At 35.1% G+C, this 19850-nt stretch overlaps 1 protein-coding gene across 7 annotated transcripts in view; it reads right to left on the bottom strand.

Moving 5' to 3' along the window:
• Nucleotides 1-6389: 6389 nt before the first annotated feature.
• The window catches only part of l(3)mbt (lethal (3) malignant brain tumor), a 59131-nt gene continuing 45670 nt past the window's right edge, over nt 6390-19850 (bottom strand). For 6 of the 7 annotated variants that reach the window (XM_069847828.1, XM_069847830.1, XM_069847823.1 and 3 more), the window contains 5 exons: nt 18024-18338; nt 16207-16420; nt 12888-13031; nt 10244-10553; nt 6390-6836 (listed from right to left, as the gene is read on the bottom strand). In XM_069847828.1, the coding sequence (XP_069703929.1) occupies nt 6705-6836; nt 10244-10553; nt 12888-13031; nt 16207-16420; nt 18024-18338 (1115 nt within the window). In that variant the 3' untranslated portion in view covers nt 6390-6704. The remainder of the gene's footprint in view (nt 6837-10243; nt 10554-12887; nt 13032-16206; nt 16421-18023; nt 18339-19850) is intronic. The other variant, XM_069847829.1, reaches the window with a different exon arrangement.

Genomic DNA, 19850 nt, shown 5'->3' on the forward strand with positions numbered 1-19850 from the left:
TCTATCTCAATTTAAAAACACTAAGGGGTAAGGTTTAACACTCAGAATGTGTCTGAATCCTGTTCATTGTAATAAGACCAGTACTACTGTTAATTTGATAAACTGAGAAATTTTGAACCAGCTGCTTAAAATCTAAAATAACCATGTTCACAGAAACATTTCGTGATTATAAACTGCTATAATTTTGTAACTATGCGCATTACGAAATTATAGTTTTGTTACATGTTGTTTCCCTCTACTTTGAAGAACTTCATTAGAAGAGGCATAATTTGAGAAGACTATCTCCAATATACCAAAAATCGTTCTACACACATTTGATGGTCCACATATTTTTCATGTATCAAAATCAATATATTCCGAGTTTCAAAACAGTTTAACATGTCGATTTCTTTAAATATAATGTTTGTATCTCTTCTATGGCTTTACTTCTTAGATTGGGAGTTACGAAGCTTATAATTACAAATTATTGTTTTTTAATATTATCATTCATTTATTTAACGCAGAGGTACTTGACAAATATCACTAACTTTACAATGAACAAAAGCAAAAGAAACAGAGTACAACTTAAAAGTAAATAGTTTAGAAATTCATCATTTTTTCTCTGGCCTCCCAGTATCTGTCCACAAGACTGTTAGCTAAGAGTGATGAGCAAATTTTGATGTGATCAGCGTCCATATTATCGTTTATTTTCTTGTTCTAAGACTGTGGACGATTGGAGCACATGTTTGGTTACCACCCGGCTATACTACATGTTTATCATTCTGGTTCACTGACATTGAGAGCTGCACTACTAGACTTTTCATTCAGTAGAGATATAGTCCAAGCTCACATAACTTAAGTTTTTGTACCAACTTCATAGCTCTGGTGATGATAATAAATTTTGATTATAATATTAGATCCATGGAAAGTCAACTCTTCACTCTGGTGGGAAATGTATATTTACTTCCAAGAGTAGTGGGCAGTGCCTGAAATGTTTGCAAAGTTGTTACAGAACTTCTTAGCTTGTGAATGAATGAACTCTTTGACTGTATAATTACCAGTTTCTTTGTATAGTTGGCTGTTATTATCAGGAAATATGGCCAGATTAATCTGACATACATTATCCTGGTTCATTCCATCATAACTTTCCATTTAACGACAATCCCTCTAATGAATTTTCCAAACATTTTGCCTTGGCTTTTTCCAGAGCCTGTCTTGGGCCATCCTGCCTCAGTGCTGACAGAGCGAGGCTCCATCCTCGGACAGAAGAGTTAACCAACATCAACATCAGAAACTCGTACTACCCCAAAGCCTATTTTTACCTATTAAAAATTATGGGTGGAATAAGGAGAAAGTGGAGAGTGTTGGCAGAATGATGGAAGGAAAATAGGAGTAACCCGAGAAAAACACTTTGTCTTTGTCCATCACGAGATGGCTGGGATCAAACCTGAGTCACCTGGATGAAAGCTAGCATGCCAACTCTTGAGCCACAAATGTGGCGAAACACATTAGTTTGTAACTTAATAGAAGTTTCACTAGTCAATTTCATTATAAAAAGTTTTGTAGAAGAAAATAAATAAAATTAAAATGTGTAATAATGTAACAACATGAAAGCCTATACTGGGAAGCAAGAATGAAAATGATGTAAAGTCAAGATCTTGTCACTGGAAACTAACAATACAAAAGTTAGTTGGCAATGTTTACAGATAGTGAATGTGATTCGTGCTCTGAGGTTGCACTGCAATGTTGGTTGGAATTTCTTTTGGGTTAGTTTTCACGAGACTTTTGCAAACTGTAAGGTGCCATATGAGACTCTAATTATCAATTTTCTGAATTCTAGATAACTGTGGAGCTGATAAGTGTCGATAAATAAAAGATACGAATAAAATCAAAGTGTGGAGGAGAAGGATACTTACATGAGTGAGGAGATAATATCGTCGCCTGAATGCAAGAACTAGGTAACTTGATTTTTCATATTTTGTGACATTGCCTATTTACTTATTTATTGCACTATGGAATATGTCTCGTTTTCTTTTACCTATTTCTCATATTGAAAAATAATGTCGCTGGTATCGTTCAATCAGTTACCTAGATCCTGGATTACATTTTGTGCGATTTTTGCTATGCTATAAAAGAGGTAACCAAAAAACACAAATTTCGAGTTACCTAGTTCTTGCATTCAGGCGACGATATATTATGAGAAAGTGACTTACCTTAGATAATTTTTCATGTTCTTGAAGTGCAATAGCAGACTCATGTTCGTGTGCAAATTATACTTACGAACTAAATTATTGTGGACACAGGCTACCTCATGGTGGAAACATAGTAGAGGTGTGGGACAAGCTGTGCGTGTTTTCGTTCAGTCTGCGCATGACGTCACCTTTACTGCAGGCCGCACTCGAATGACACAGTCAACACAACAGATTGTTGATGGTTAGATCTGCGTCCATAGATTTAAATGAATAAATAAAACTCATGGTTTGTGTATTCAGTAAATATTGACAGTATAGGCTATAATAGGGTCTATCTTGAAGTGATAACATGATAAAATAGTGAACAATAAATTAAATTCAAGAGTCAAGAAATAATGTAATATGGTAGTGCAACGTTAATAATTGCCTTCTGTAATATACACGTACTTTTATAATAATTATAATACATTATGCTACAAATATGCACAAAATTAGGCCCATATATCACACAAATTATATTACACATGAATTCAAGTACAATAGGAACTACCTTGAAATGATAACGTAATAAAATTATGATCTATTACATATTAAACTCAAGTTCCAAGAAACAATGTGATATGGCAGTGTGTCATTAATAATATTGACTTCTGTAATATAGGCCTACACGTGGTTTTATAATAATTACAATACAATGTGTAATAAATATATACATACTTAGATCTATACAGTTATTTATAACGTACATTATTTTGTATATGAATTCAAATACTTTTGAAACCATCATTAACATATGTATATGAATTTCTTGGAATAATTTGTCATTATAGTAAACAAATATTTTTATATATTCAGGCTATTGGAGACATAATATAGTCTACTACATTATTTACCTTATTATTCCACACACGACATAATATAATTTCACCATTATAAATCCCACTCTGTTAAGTAAAAACTTATTCTTATGCAATCTTTTTCATTTTCTTTATAATATTTCTCTTTGAAATTCCAGACATTTTTATTATTTTATTAATTTCTTTAATTCTAATAAATGTTCTTGTTCTAACCAATGTCGTAATTACTTCTGGCGGAAGAGGAGAACTGATTTCTGCTTCGTTTTTCATGGCAGAATTAACCAAATTTACAGTCTTTTTTATTATAAATTTCTCATAAGAAACAGAATCTCCGTGCACATCTGAGAATATACTTCAATAAGCATGGCAACCAATTGTAGATCCTTAGAAGGGAGAATTAAGTTTCCACGGGACACTGTAGTAATCCAGTCTTTTTGATTAGCAGAAGTTGACAATTTTGTGGGAATTCCAAGATTCGGGTATTGCTCCATATGTTTTGATGCAGCATATCCTGCAATATATTTTAATCCTTCCTGGGATATCCGCTGTCTTGCAGAGATTTCATATATTTTTTCTGGGAGGCCTATATTTTCTTCAGGATCTCGATCGTTGGTAAATTTAACCGGTTTCAGAATGCCTTTAAGAAATTCTGCCGTTGCACATAGTTCTTTCTGCAGATTATCATTGACTTCTGATTGGCTTGTACTAGGACCCACTATTAATGCCTCTTCTTCCGAAAGCAAATCGGAGGTGTTTTTGTTCTCACAAAACTGAGATAATGGATTTCGACCTAGTATGTACCACTTCAGTCTATGTTTAAAATCTAAAGCAGAGGGATGATCGTTTGTTCTACCCATGCTTCTAATTTCCGAAAAAAAGTTTTCTACCAGATCTTGATTAAGTTTTCTTGTGATGATGTATTCAATTTTGTACTTGTACCTCATTGCCTCATACAACAATGTTAATGATTTATTATTTATCATAATCCCCTCCTGATAAGGTAATTTCCTGTTTGCTTCTCCTACTTTAACTGTGGTCATGACGTCATTCATTTCTGAGAGTATAATATTCTGATCTTGAAGGTTTATTCCGTAACTATGCAGCCCACAGTGGGTACCGAATTTAGAAACGGTATTAAATAAATCAAACCAATCATTAGTTAATTTTATTGCCTTTGAAGTTTCTTTCCATTCATTTGATCTCAACAACTCGTTTTCACCACACCATTTCAAAGCCTTTGCAACTCTGTTGGAAAATAATTGTGCTGCCAAACTAACTTTTTGTCTTTGGGTACCACGGACACTTAAGTGTAACGGAGTTAACTTGTAAGCTAATTTTGTATCAGAGGAAGAGGATGCACGTAAAAGTTCATGAATTGGTTCTGATGAAATGTTCAATCCGTTCAAGTTGAAACCATGATCTAGAAAGTGATTCCTGTGTAATTTCAATAAATGTGGAGCGTCTGAAAAAACAAATATTTCTCGAGTTGAATCATTTGGATTAGGAAAACTGCAATTTAGTTTGGTAGAAATTTTCAAATCACGCCACAATTTTCTGTTACTTCCACCTAAATCGCTAACTGTGGCCACAACTTGAAAACAACTGCCTTCTAACTGGCAAATTATGTCTGTTAAGATTTCTTTTGTTATTGTCTGATCATATTTATAGTATACGGGCTGCTTCCACCTTGCAAACAAACCACGTGCAAAAACAACCTGCACTGCTTTATGAGGTCCAATTATTTGTTCTTCCCTACTGTCAAAAGAAACCTCCTCATTTAAATACATTTCATCAAATGCTAATACTGTTACACGATCTAACTCCGACGTATTTGTAGCTCTCGCCTTCATTAATTTTAAGACATCATGAAGTACCCCTTCCTCAAGCGATAATTGTTTTACTGCCCATTTTCTCAGAGTTGACAAATCAGGTAACGGGTAATTTAATTTTGTTCTTAAGTATCGGTATGTTTTTGGACTTAGGTTTCGAAGTGTTATTGCAGTACCGTAATCTTCTACAGACCATTTCACCCTATGCTTTTTATTCAAAAGAGCATCAATTTGCCCAATAGTGAAAAATGGTTTCAAAATTTCAGCCACTTTAGATTTAACTTCTGTTTGTCTAATGTTTTTCAATGAAATTACATCCTCATGTAATTTTCTTTTTTCTTCTTCATGTTTCCTGTTGGCAGCTGTCAATTCCTTAATCCTCGTTTGTAGAGAGTAATTCTCCTCTTCTAATTCTTGAATTCTTTGTATTAGTATTTGGCATTCCTCTGTGACAGTAGACTCAGTGGCTCCGCGATTTTCCATTGTTACATTAGTGCTGGATGCTCCTATTGCGCTGAAGTGAAAGAAAGTTAATAGGTACAGTAGCCTACATGCAATCAGGGGCGTATTTAGGCCTCGGCAGACTAAGCAGCTGTCTAGGACGGCAGATTTGAGGGAGCGACTTTTAAGCTATTACTGTTAATTTTTTATATGTTTTTTAAATTTTATTCATAACTCTTTTAAGAGTACATGAACTTAAACGCACAATGAAAAGGATATGAATAACATTGGCAACAATCAGTTCAAATTATGTATTGTAATTAATGTCTAGTTAGGTTTATTAAAGAAAATGTACTCAACGCAATGAGCTGCGATCGCTGTCTGCAGTAAAGATGACGTCACACGCCTCGGCCGCTATCGCAACAGCATGCGCAGTCCCACACCTTTACTATGTTTCCACCATGGGCTACCTTGTATGGTCCTGTCATGCCACGGTTTTCTTCTTCTGGCAGAGTTTCCAAAAAGACTTTTTTTTAATCTAGCATTAGATAGCTGTATTTCTATAATAAGAGTCAACATTTTGCTGGTCCTTCATGTTTCTTTGACATTGCAGTCAGGCAGTTTGGAAGATTTCCACATTAAAGTAGGAGCTATGGTCTGCAAACAACAAATACACTATCTACCAAAAAGTAATTGGGGACTGTTTTTTTGCCCCTTTAGAACCTCGTGGTACCACCTCTTGTTGCTATAATAGCAGCCACCCCGTCAGGCATGTTCTCCACTAGTTTGTGCAGGATATCCACTGGAATGCGTAGCCATTCCTCTTGCAATATGGCACTCAGTTGGACAATGGAAGTTAAATTTCCCAAAACCTCAATCGCCGGTCCAATTCGTCTCAAAGGTGCTCAATGTGATTGAGACCAGGACTCTGTGCAGGCCAGTCCAATAGGTGAACATTATTGTCTGCATACCATTGCATAGTAGCCACCGAAACATGGCATCTAGCACGTAAAATTCTGGGTGCCCAATTACTTTTTGGTAGATAGTGTATGTATAGCACACTATTGTACTTTGAGTGAGAAACAAACAACTTATCTCTTCAGAATTTCTGTATTTAAAAACACTTTCACAGTACAGTATATGTAAAGCACACTATACTGGATAATAATATATACACAACATACTGTAAACATCATAAGGAAGAAAAGAAAGGAAATATGTGTACAAACTTAATTCTTGATATCGTTTTACATTACTGAATGTATGACATGATGGAAAGAACTTCATTCCAGAAGTAAAGAAAATCTGGATGGATGCAGTGATTTATTGTAATCAAGAGTCGGAAAGACATGATGATTATTGAATTAACTGCTGTTATACACATGTATGACTTCTTTTTATTCTTCTCAACTCCGCCTAATCCGTTGTCGCAGAAGCACTATGCTATTATACAATTTTATTGCTGGTCCAAGTTTCATTTCCATGTGCTGAACAAGATCATTTTGTGCCATCATCAGTAATGCTTCTCCGTCAATTTGCTGGAAAAAAAAAAAATTGTTTTGTATTATGTACAAATTAAAATGCATGGAAACAGAAATGCACATTAAATAAATTATATTTTTATGTTGTTGTTGTTTTCTAATGCCAGGCATTTGACAATAAAGTCATTTGACCTCTTGCACTCCAATATTTTTCAAAGATATCATAACTAGAAACTGAAGCACAGATTTTGAGGTGTTCCGAATCCATTTCTTGGTTTAGTGATATTATTATCTGAGAGTATATTGGCTAGTTCAGTCTTCTTGGCTGATGTTATACCGCCAGCATTCCATTGTAAGATGTTTAGTTGATTCTGTACCATTAAAGTAGTCCCCGCCCGGAGATCCGATTGGGGGACTATTTTACCTCCGGATAATTTTACCTTAATGGTACTCATTTCATATTGGAGTTAAATTGCAAGTTGTAGCCGATTTAAGTGAACACCATATTTTAACGTTTTGGTGGCTACTTCATTCACACACAACCCCCAGAATGTCTGGAGGACCACACCTGCTGTTGGTCGACGGGTCCACTGGACCTAGCTGGGAGATCTTGTTGATCACCAGCTTTCCCTCCTTAAGCCACTGGAGGACGATTTTAGTGCCATAGCAGGTCAGCACTAGGAACAGAAAAGTAGAAAGAGGAGGAAGGAAAGGGAAATGAACACCTAGGCCTCGAATGCTCTAATGGCGTTGGGGTCGAAGAAAGTAAGAGTTCAGTCAGAGGACTGGATAGGAAAGGGTAAAGAGGGAATTAGGTATTGGATAGAGGAAAATTATACCAAATTCAGTCATTAACTCATCAAGCTGACCAGTGCTAATTGATGAGTAGCCCCACCCTTTAGTTCAGCTCTTTAGAGTAACATGCATCATAAATCAGATTTCAATCCAAATTTAGTTCAGAGACTATACAGACTTGCCAAACCTACCATTACTTATGGCAGTGAATCACACACTAAACCCAACTGAAATGGCGCACGCGCACACACACAAAATCTTAAAATATTAATATAATCAAGAGCAAACATTTCCAACTAATAAATCCATTCTAAAGTTGCATATTTGTAGAGATCGTTCTTGATGATTTTGCAGATACTATGCTAGCCAACGGATTCAAGGTTTGCAGGTTCAAACCCAGAAGAGGACAATGTTCTTAATTTCTCTGGGAGAGAAGGAGAGAGAGCTGTAGGTCCCCATATCATAGAGCAGCGACAGGAAACAGTCTTTCTCAGAGAATTTAGCTTCTCCCACTACAGTTGCTGTTGTATGTAGGTACTAATGCTAACTGCTCTGTTTACTACATGAGTTCCCTGTCCCTGTCGTAGAGTTATGGCATGTAAAACCGCTGGCAATTGAACCCAGACCAGCTAGTCTGAAGGCAGTTATGCCACCACAAAGCTAACTTGGCGGACATACAAAAACGACACGATGCATTTTTAAAATCCCAAAAATTAGGATACCCAACTTAATTTGTAAATTGTTGGTTTAAATAGAAGCAATTAATTTTGCACAAATTCACATAAAATAACTATTCATATTATTATATTTTAGTATTTTCGACAATCAGGATATAGAGGTAGTAGAAATAAGCATTAGTGATTAATGAAACTGTAAGTACATTATTCATGAAATAGTCAGCAGTACTGTGAAATCAGACAACTGAAAGGGAAGATGTAATACTACATATTTTTGCGAACATTAATTTATGTGTAACAAAGGAATCTTTAGAACTGGTACTCCTGAATGGTTTCATCATCCTATTTGGCTTTGGCTTTTAAATTGTGATAAACAGTTTTTGACAGTGCATTTGTGATTTTGCTTATATGACAATTACAAGTTTCGTAATCGCTTTAGTGTATGACTATGGGTTTCATTTCTATGTATATTGTAAATGACAGTTTAAGAAAATGAACTACATATAGGAATGAGATGAACCGAATTTTTGCGAAACTCGTGAAAAGCATATTTGGAATATTTTATGTGCCATTTTTATGAGAATGATTATTGTTTAAATTGTACGCCGAGTAATGTGCTGTTAATATACACACACTGAAAAATAATTCGTTTTAATATTTATTTTGGAATCAGAAATTTCTCACTAAAGGCGTAGTTATATAAAGGTAACGATAAATTTATTGCAACTAAGATATCATAACTAGTTTCTGCAACTAATTTTAGTTTCTACAACTAATTTTGAATAAATTGCCATTTTGTATTTTTTTTATATATAAATATACTAATTTTTAGTGAAATTTATTTTGTGCTCCATTCCTGAATGAAATGACTACAGATACTGAATATGAACAAAATCTGTCCAGTAAATAATTACACACAGACAATACATATGCTGGAAAACATTTTTTCTGGAGAAAGGGATGCTGAACACGTAATTTCCATGAAAATCTCAATCGATTTTTGTTGTCATCACTATGGGGCAGATGTTGATGAAAAGTCATCTTCTTATTTTTCATATTAGGACGATGCCTATTAATATAGAAATCCTTTCTATGTTCATATCAACTTAAAAAAAATATTTTTTTATATTGCATTTTTTGGCGTTTTTGAACTAATAGGTCTTTTTTATATTTTTCGGCATTTTTTGGTCATTTTTAATACTTTGAAGAACTTTTAGATCATTTGGAATGCATTTTACTTTCTTCTTTACCGATAGGTCTGTTAAATCATTTTCTAACCAAATAGGTCAGTAGTAATTACCTACTGAATAAGTGAATAACAGTGAAGTTTGAGTTTTGTAGTTTGGAACAGATTCTAAAGTCCATCCCTCATTCCACTGAAGGCTTCACTTCACACAACGGAAGTAATATAAAATACTTGACAACAGTTTAGTTTAAGTGAGGACTTTGTCCACTACTGTTCTTTTGTCAGTATGAGGGTGTCTTTAGAATTTATGGTTGGAAGGGGGGAAACTTTCACCTTGTCCTGGACAGGACGTTGTGTCCTCAACATGGTTCGGAAGGGATGTCTACTGTAGGAGGAGACGAAGAATGAAGACACTGACATGGACCACTTCTGATTGAAACACACTGCAAACCCTCATTAAAATCTATAGTTTTCCCTTAAACCTTCATTTTGTTGCATGTTCCCCCCCCCCCCTTTATCTTAGCCAAATTCCAGGAAGTTGCCTCCTCTCTCTGAGATTTGCAGGGCAGTCACTGAAACAAGGTGGCTAATTTTTAAGATGTTGTGGTGCAAATACGGTGAATAATATTTTCTTTTAATTTTGTCATTTTTCTATTAGTTTAAGGGCATTTTAATGATCATTTTAAGTAGATTTTTAGGTCATCAACATCCGCCCCCTAGTCATCACTTATCAGACTTCCTATTCATATTCTGTCGTAACGAAAAAGTAAAAATTAAGGCACTATCGAAAGATAACAATTACTCACTTGTTCCCTGAAGTGATGAGCCACATGACCACAGTCAGGAATAGACCAGACGAAGTTAGCCACCTGTTCTACTGTCCAAGAATTGGGATTTCCATTCTTGAAAGCCTGAACATATTGATTCAGGTAGCGGGAGTGCTTAGCCCACACATGCTGGCTAAGGTTATCAGGTTTCACTTCGTACCCTGGATTCATAACAGACTGTCGCAGCTCTTGTCGCAGAGGATCCATTTCCACATTCGCAGGTACTGCCGTGCTGGTAAGGGGAGACTTTGCGACTGTTGTTGCCTGTTCCTCTTGTGATAGAAGTCTTCTGTAACATTTTCAAAGGTGTCACTTCCAGTCATGTTGATAATTTGTTCTTACCAGCTTTTAATGAAAGCTATGAAACGACTATGATGTATAACAGCTAAGAAATAACTTTAATGCTGCACAAAGGTACACTGTGAATTTGGACCTCGACTTGGGAATTGATATTCACCACCATACCCCAGTATCTCCTGGCCTAGTTGCCTCATAAGTGGCGCCTTTTTGGTATCACTTGTGAGGTTCAGACCTATCTTTGGACAGTTGACTAAACAAAACAACATTGTTATTATGATATATGTCGAATTCTGTACCTGTCATTGTACGCACATTATGGGTGTCCCACTATGTATTGTATTTAAGTGATCATAATATGCAGCCATTTTTGACAAAACATCGACTTGAAAACTGGAGAGGATAGCATGCAAAGACCCAAATTTGATCAAATTTAAATTAACATCCTATTTATGCTACGAGATATGGTGGGAAACTGCTGATGGAAATGGCCATTGTGGATTTGTGTTTTCTCGTCTCTTGCGCAATTTTCAATTGCAACTTCATACCCATTTTTGACAATCATTATTAATACGAATATTATTTTTAATATGGTAATGACATAATAACACTTTTTATGTCAGGGTGCCTCTATGACCTATCTTGATAATATAATCTTAATCTTGAGTGGTTTTCAGTACAGGTGCGAATTATATTCGAGTAAATAGTGTCTTTTGCAAGGCTGAAAAAAGTACAAAATATGGGTTTACAATGAACTCTTACACATGAAGTCGAAAACCCCTTGAAAGTTTATACAGAAGCAAATTTTGTGAAGAAAGTGAGATAAAAGTTCTGTTCTAGTATCAAAAGAGTTATATTTATACCTGTCGATATCAAAGACAAGCTAGAGAAGTCGCAGATTGCCAACTTAAAAGTAACAATTTAATTATCGTATTTCATCCCAAAATGGTCGCATTTTTCATTACTTTCTTTTGGCGTGAAAATATACAGTGCAACCATTATGTGAAGAATAAATTAGAATGGTAACAATTGGTCGCATCAACTTTCAGTGATTAGCTTTCATGTAACAGGGGAGTGTGCAAGGGCCAAGTTGCATGATTCGTAGCAGAAGAGGAAAGAGAGGGGAATGCAGGAAACTAGTATTGGTGTGTGATGCTGAAACTGTAACGTGAATAATACCTTAACCCCTTCAGTCCTGAATTTATATTACAAAAAAAAAATTGAAAGAAAAAAACTGGTCACAATCATTCTCGGGATCCAAAATTCCCAAATCAAGTCTTCACAGAAAATCAAAATTTGGGAACAATTTTGACCCCTGGGGCCCCAAAATTTTTAATTTTATTTTTAATTCAGGTATAGAAATGTTTCAAAAACAATATTCTCCATTTCTATCACAGTGAATTTTTCAAAATACTTAAAAGTATCGAAGACATTCCAAAAAAGAAAAAAAGGAACAATGTACACTATAATGTACATCAGGCCTGAAGGGGTTAAGAAATAAAAATTACTGTGGTGTTATTGAATTTAAAACCCCTTTTTTAATGACTAAAATCATTCACAGTATTGTTGAATCACAGGTAAAGGGGCATTTGTTACACTGAAGTCGATATTATCTGACTACTGGACCAGTCAGTGGAAAGATGATTGGTCTAAGCCTAAAAAAAGTATATGAACACTCAGAACTAACAATTGTACTGAACTGAAGGCATTTCTGGCTATTGGCTTGGTGCTAACATCTCGCACTCCCATTCAACTCACTTTCGTCAGCTGCCACTACTGTTTCTCTCACATTCGACTTTGAGTGTAAAGATACTTTCGTGTTGCAGTGATGGCACATTTACTTACTTACAACTGGCTTTTAAGGAACCCGGAGGTTCATTGCCGCCCTCACATAAGTCCGCCAATGGTCCCTACCCAGAGCAAGATTAATCCAGTCTCTATCATCATATCACACCTCTCTCAAATTCATTTTAATATTATTGAGGGAGGTGGGATATGATGATAGAGACTGGATTAATCTTGCTCAGGATAGGGACCAATGGCGGGCTTATATGAGGGCGGCAATGAACCTCTGGGTTCCTTAAAAGCCAGTAAGTAAGTATTATTCTCCCATCTACGTCTCGTTCTCCCCAAAGGTCTTTTTCCCTCCGGCCTCCCACCTATTACTCTATATACATTTCGGAATTTGTCCATATGTGCTACATGCCCTGCTCATCTCAATATCATCTGGATTTAATGTTCCTAATTATGTCAGGTGAAGAATACAATGCGTGCAGTTCTGAAGGGTGTAAACATCCAAGAAAAATGTAATTGCTTTATATATTACCTTTTCTTTCTCCGCCTTTCACTGCTGTCTTCATCATACAACTTCCAGTCAGGATCCTGTGATACAGCTTTTGAATCTTCAGTCATTTCAAGACGTCTCCATTTAGGGGGTCGTCCGACAGGATTTTTACCTTCTGCAGGTTTACTGCAATATAAAGACAAAATTAAACATAATACAATAATATTACAGTTCGGGGAGACAAGAAGAAAGGTTCCTTATCCTGTTACAGTTTTTGCTGAAGAATGTCGTCCTGAAGTATTATTTTTATTTCAATTACAGAAAATTAAAGGTGCACTTTTAAAATCCGGAACTGAAATAATTCTTCCTGGAACTGATGCTTATGAACGGATTCACTAAACAGATACAGGTCTAAGTTAAGTGCATCATAAACTTTTTTTTATACCATTTCATGCTCCATCTTTGCCACTATTAACAAGTTATTAAAATATCATTAAATAGGCTGTAATTCTTTTATGTTATGGTACTTCTCAATATACGGAACTAGAAACTGTTAACAATTTATTTATGGTTTGCAGAGGATGTTTACACAGGATACAGGATGAACTTTGTAATGAAACTGTACAGGGAAGTAATGATAAACAAAGTATGATAAAGAAAACTATACTTTTCATAGTCTTCCGATCTTTTTCTCTGAGTACTTGTAACAGATTCTGTACATTTATTTATATAACTGAAACCACAATGAAAAAGCTGAATTACCTCAGTCAGCAAACAGGTTGACTATAGATCGTAAACAACTGGGTTTGTTTCAGATGCAAATAAAGAAATATATTCTTTTCGTTTCAAGTGGCTAGAGAGGTGGACTCAATCTTATGGACCCGGGTTAGATTTCAGGCATACCCCCAATTTATAATTTGTGTTGGGCAAGCCCGTGGTCCAAATAACACAAGGGTTTCCTCCAGAAGTTCTGGATGCCTGTGGTGAAAAGTTATAGAATATAGTGGACTCAAAAACTGCTCCTAGTGCCGAGGTTCAGAATGCACAGGAGCTCTAATTCTGTCTTTTGTATGGCGTGTGCATGGGCTATTTTACATTTTACTTCGTAACAATACAAAAAGTCACAGAAGTCAATAACTCGTTGGGAAGGTACATTTATGTGCTACATAAAGCGCTTCTGTGCAGGAGTACGGGACGGTGGTCATGGAACACAAATTCATTTTTTTCTAAGCATGCAGATCTGTGGTTTCTATTCATTGATTACTGTTATTAAGGGTGGAGATGGGTGAAATTTTGGTCATTTTCTGTCAAAAGTCGCATTTTCGTTTTCTTGTGAAAAATGAATTAGCAATTTAGGCCTGTATGTTGAGCAAATTTCAGCGCTTTGCAGCACCCAAAAGCATAACAATTACGCAATATATAAATAGTTGCACTCTTGCACTTCAATTCCATACAAACTTTACAAGATGTTTTCTCAAACTTTTTTTTTCGGCACATTTCGTCAGATTCGAAGTGTAAAGGCTCTTACAATTCTGATGCTAGGAATATGAAATTTTTACTGCATCTTCTATATACTATGGTTAACAAAATATCACATGAGTTTAATGATTAAATGAATACTTTTTGGAATAAAAAATGAAATATTTATAGTGGCAATGGAAAATTTTTATTTTTAAGTATATAGTGGTTATACAGGGACATCATTTTATTTTTACTTCAATTTTTATTGTACCTGAGTTTTTAATGTACTTCACTCCCACCCCTTCTACTAGTAAACTTCGAACACAACCAAGGCCGCGTACATGCAGTCGAGCAGTACTGAGTATAGTACGTTTCAGAAAAAATGTTCGCGTTTTCTAGTGACGAAACAGCTTTCAATATTGAATCATATTTTCGCACAGGTGGTGTCGTCCGTTTGCCTAAGTCGCATCTCGATTTTCCCCACCTGCTTCTGCTCACGCCGCTGAAAAGGCTAGTGGCTGGGCTGTCTTAGTCTTTTCTGAAAACATTAATTTCTGTTAGGAATTGGACGTCTACGTAATATTATGCAACTGTTTAAAATAACTTAAATAAAAGGGCCTCGTTAAATAATTAATTGTCAAGTGATTTCTCCCCTTTCTACGATCCTACGACATTACTACTTGGACGGACAGTAGATAGCATGTCTGAGTAATTTTATTTTTTCGGATCGGACAGAATTATTTCAACATGAGTTATTAGTACAAAGGACGAAACTGGTAATTGGAATTAGGTACAATAGTCTATAGTGCGATAATATGCACAAAAGGACTGAACCCTGTATCGAAATGAACGGTCACCATTTTAAAAAATGTGTTTAAATATCCATATTATGATTATTTTACAATTTAACTTCATTCTCTATATTGTACGCTAATGTACTGTAGACAGTATAATATACACTGCAGAATGAATACGTTCGCATGGATAACTCAGTTCGTGAGTAAAAACACTTATTGTTAATACTGTACTGTATTTTGATTACACAAAAACTTAATGAAAATTATCAAACTCGAAATTGCGATATTTCCTAGTTTACGTAAATGGATTAACTACTTTTCTTCCCTCCTATATCTAGTAAAGTGATTTGTTTTTATTTTACGCAGTATCATCGAACTCCAGTCGTGGGAAGGGGTAGCAAAAGGTATAGCCAGGTTAATATTAAAAATGTTAGTAAAAATAAAATGATGTCCCTGTAGAAATTTGTTCCTCCTTTTGTAGTAAAGGTATAGGAAAATTAATGCTTGATGTTTTTTTAAATATGCCACTGATCTAGCAAAAAAAATTTCAGACAATTTTACTAAAAAATTGTGTAACTGGGACACATTTCATTTTGAAATGTGACAATTTTTTTAAATATTTTTCGTTAATAACTCAGAATGAGAGACAGAGAGGGACAGATAGAGAGATAGACGGACAGAGAGAGATGTGGTCGAATACTACAAGGAAGCAGACAACTAGCAATGGAAAAAGTCCAAACTGCTCAATTATTGAACAATTCACTGTAGCTCCCCCTCCCCTCCATTCAGATCAAGGAAGCAGAAGCTGTATTCTCCTGACACCATGCAATATTGGAAGCAGATATGCTCTTGTTGCATCTGGCACTAGGAGAGTTCGTAAGTACTGGTACACTTTATTTTTTACATTTCTTTGTTTAACACCACAAGTTTACAATAAATACTTTGTGAACACATGTAGAAAAGAAATAACAAACACAAAACAGGCATTCACTGAGGCAGTCTATATAGGTGACTTCCTCTTTGCTTTAGTACATGCAACAAGAATGGTACATACCTACACATATTTATCTTCCCAACTGTAATATGGTTAGAATAGAACTTACCTCCTTTCTTTTGGAATTATCTCCTCCTTGTTATCGACAAGATCTCCTTTGCTAAGAATCCTGTCAGGAATGAGTCCCTCCTTGTTAAGATTCTGTGAAGAATATGGACAGTTGATGGCAGTGTGATGACTCACATTTTTGGCACCTTTTGCATGCCCAAGACCACGGCAGCCAGGTGTTGGGCATTCTGGAGTTTCAACCAACTCCTCTGGTGCTGAAAACGGAAATTTTACCATTACGTAACAAAAACGAGCATAATACTAACTATAAGGTCATGCTTTCCTATCTTATTTGTATAATCTTAAGAATTATGTGGTACCTAGATATCAATAAATAAATTTAATAGATTCTAATAATTATTAGAAGTATTTGAACGAAATCAAAATAATTCTTCTTCCTCTTCTTCTGTCTGACAAGTGTTAGGCCACAAGGCCTGTTACAGTCTCACATAAAATTTTCACGCCATCTCTTAGCAGGACGACCCACAGATCTTTGGCCATGTGGTACATAATCATAAATTGCCTTTGGGAGTCTACTATTAGGCATTCTTTCCAAATGATGTTTCCAATTAGACTGATAGTGAACAATGTAATCTAAAACTGATTGAGTTTTTAGTTCCTTTAAAATTTCACAATTTCTTTTCAGATCCCATTTAGTATAGCCCGCTGTTCTTCGCATGAATCACATTTCACAAGCCGTTATTCTACTTTTATCTGCTTTCTTCAGTGTCCATGCTTCGCTGCCATAGCTGAGCATCAGTCGTGCCAATGTGTTGTAGAGACGTATGCGGGTGTGTTTCTGAACCAAGGTTGGTTTCATCACACTATTTATAATGTCCATAGCTCTTGTGTATTTATTAATTTTCTGTGATATGTCCAATTCTTCAAAAATGGAAAGATTGTCACCTAAATATGGGAAACTACTACATCTTTCTAATATTTTATTATCGAGAGAAATTTTACTTTGTATTGGGTATTTCCCACAGAATGCCAAAATTTTTGTTTTATAATTAAACACTATTAGTGTTCCAATCCCATTCCATTAGCAGTTTTTGTGGAATTTTAATTGCTGACTATAAATGGTCATGCACTTGCTAAATTTTTTATTTTTTCAAATAATTACTTTTTAAGGTCAGTTCCTTCACTTGTTGGAAATTTTTTCTTTACACTATTTGGAATATATTATTTTGTTTTAGGAAAAATAAATAAATGCAAAGCCATATTCCCAAATAATAGGTAAATCACTATAAAACACTTATGTTTTAGAAATATATTTAATTATTGTAATTACTGTATTTCATTATCATAGTGCTTCACAGTATCAGCAGATCTGTTCCAAAGTATTGTTTATGAATCTGCCACAAGATGTGAAATTGGTCATTTTTGGTCACTTAAATTTAAAAATTGTACCTTAATGTGAATTTGAATATTTGTATTGAAATTTATTTTTTCAAAGATACTTTTCATGAGATAGCTAAAAACGTACACATTATATTTAAATAGTTTTTTTTGTTAATAACCTGAATACAAAGCTTTAGTATTTCAAGCTTACATCATTTTAATCAGGATGAAGTGTGCAAGAAATTTATGAAATGAAAAAAGTTTAATATAAAAGCATCACATTCCACTTTCATTTTCTGATTTTTCATTTGAAGGTGACAGTAGACCCAATTTCGAAACATTGTGAACTCTTTGATATACTTTCACTTGCTTTCTCCCTCATTTATAACGATATTAAAGTAATCAACTAATTAGTTTTAATATGAAGCACTATGAAAATGAAAGAGACAAGAAATGTTGAAAATATGCGAGCCATACTTAAAGGAGGTTCTAATGGGTGTCCTGTCTTCTGACACCAGCCCATGGGATGGATGTCTGGGCTATCATCGTCAATCCAGTAGCTGTACTGATCTGGCCAGCCGTCAAACTTTATCCTGATTTGATGTTCACTAACATCATCTACTGTTGCCACTCGAATGAGCATGGGTACTCGCTTGTCTACACATTCAAGTTTCATCCCTCGACGAAAGCCACTGATTGGACGTTGCTTGAATGCTCGTGCTGGGGCAGCTACTGACTTTGTCTCCTTCAGGTAACATTCCCAGGAGAAAGGTTTCCCACTTTTACTAAAGTCTGAAACAAATAATTGGACTAGAAGATGTAACATCACAAAGACAAAGAAGATATATAATTTTTAAGCAAACTCCTAGTATTCATCAAAATCGTCATAATCATTACTGCTACATACACCTGCAGAGTTGGTACATAAAGCATCTCATTCCAGTTTCAGTTCTGACTCAAACGCTTACTCCTTCATAGAAGCTCAGTACGTTTAATGATGGTAAATAAACTACAACACAATTACAGTCGACTCCCGATAATTCGCATGCAGTTAATTCGTGATCCTTTTGGGGAGGAAGGGGAGGCGAAATAACGTTCTCATTTCTGTTTTTACTTGATTTGAGGTTGGTTCACAATAAACCGGGAACAGAAATGACAACAAAAACGAAAACTGAAAAATTGTTAAAATAAATGTATTTAAATGTGAGCTTTCACAATTAACAAGAAGCTTGCCGGAGTCTGGGAATGGGAATGTGAATGTTGGTCAAGTTGTAACTTTGCCGTTCTCGTTTTCAATCACAGCCTACTAAATTCATTCTGTAGTCATCAAAAAGCTATTTGGTCGTAGTATATTTTGTAGTAAGGAGGCAATGATATAATTTCTTGTCCATTAATTGCTTGTAACTAACACAGAAATTCGGTAGAAACACTTTCCATATATCCTATGTGTATATGTGACCAGACTACCACGTGAACTGAATTCTTAAATATTCCGTGTGTGAAATTTCGAAATTGATTAACCTGTGTTTATGTGGGCTGGCTTGTACTCATGAGAGAATGCCATTAGTCAAGTATACATAAATAACATCAGAATGCGTAATATCGACTTTATATACCATTATTGACATACATATCGATATGCATAGCTGTTTCTGTTCTTGGTTTATTGTGAATAAAAAATCTTCACATTCACGTTCTTCGCTATCTGTTCTCATTCTATTATTTCAAAGTGAGCGCCATTGTTTATTACGTAATTCCTTTAGAGTTAGTACGGGCAGCTAAGTTTTTTATACTTGTCTGTCTGCTGCAGAGATCAAACTACGCTTGCAGTTTGAAGGGAACTTTTGGCATTACGCAAATTAACAGTTTTCTTGTTAGTTTAGTACTCCAAAATAATTGAAATCCATAACTTACTCTAATATTTCAGTATTTAAGATTACATACTTTATGTTTTTATTGTATCTTTTCTAGAAAGACATTATACAGTATTTGTTGTAAATGGTGACAGTTAATAATTCTTCATTTTTCTATATACACTTTTAACACTTATATAATCACTGATTAACCTTGTAACTTCTTTACTGTGTTAATATGAAGCTTAGGCTTCACTTCGAAACTAAACGACATTTCATACAAGTTGAGAGGATGCGAAGGCATTTCTTTCCCCTTCTACTTGCCCTGAGTCCGTCAGTATAACAGACCGGTAGCTGTTAACTCTTATACCTGCACCCCCCAAGTTGTACACGCAAGAAAATAAAATATTAAATAAAGTACATAAATGGATATAAAATACAGTGACACAGA

The sequence above is a fragment of the Periplaneta americana genome, chromosome 15 (assembly GCF_040183065.1).
Source record: "Periplaneta americana isolate PAMFEO1 chromosome 15, P.americana_PAMFEO1_priV1, whole genome shotgun sequence".
NCBI lineage: Eukaryota > Metazoa > Arthropoda > Insecta > Blattodea > Blattidae > Periplaneta > Periplaneta americana.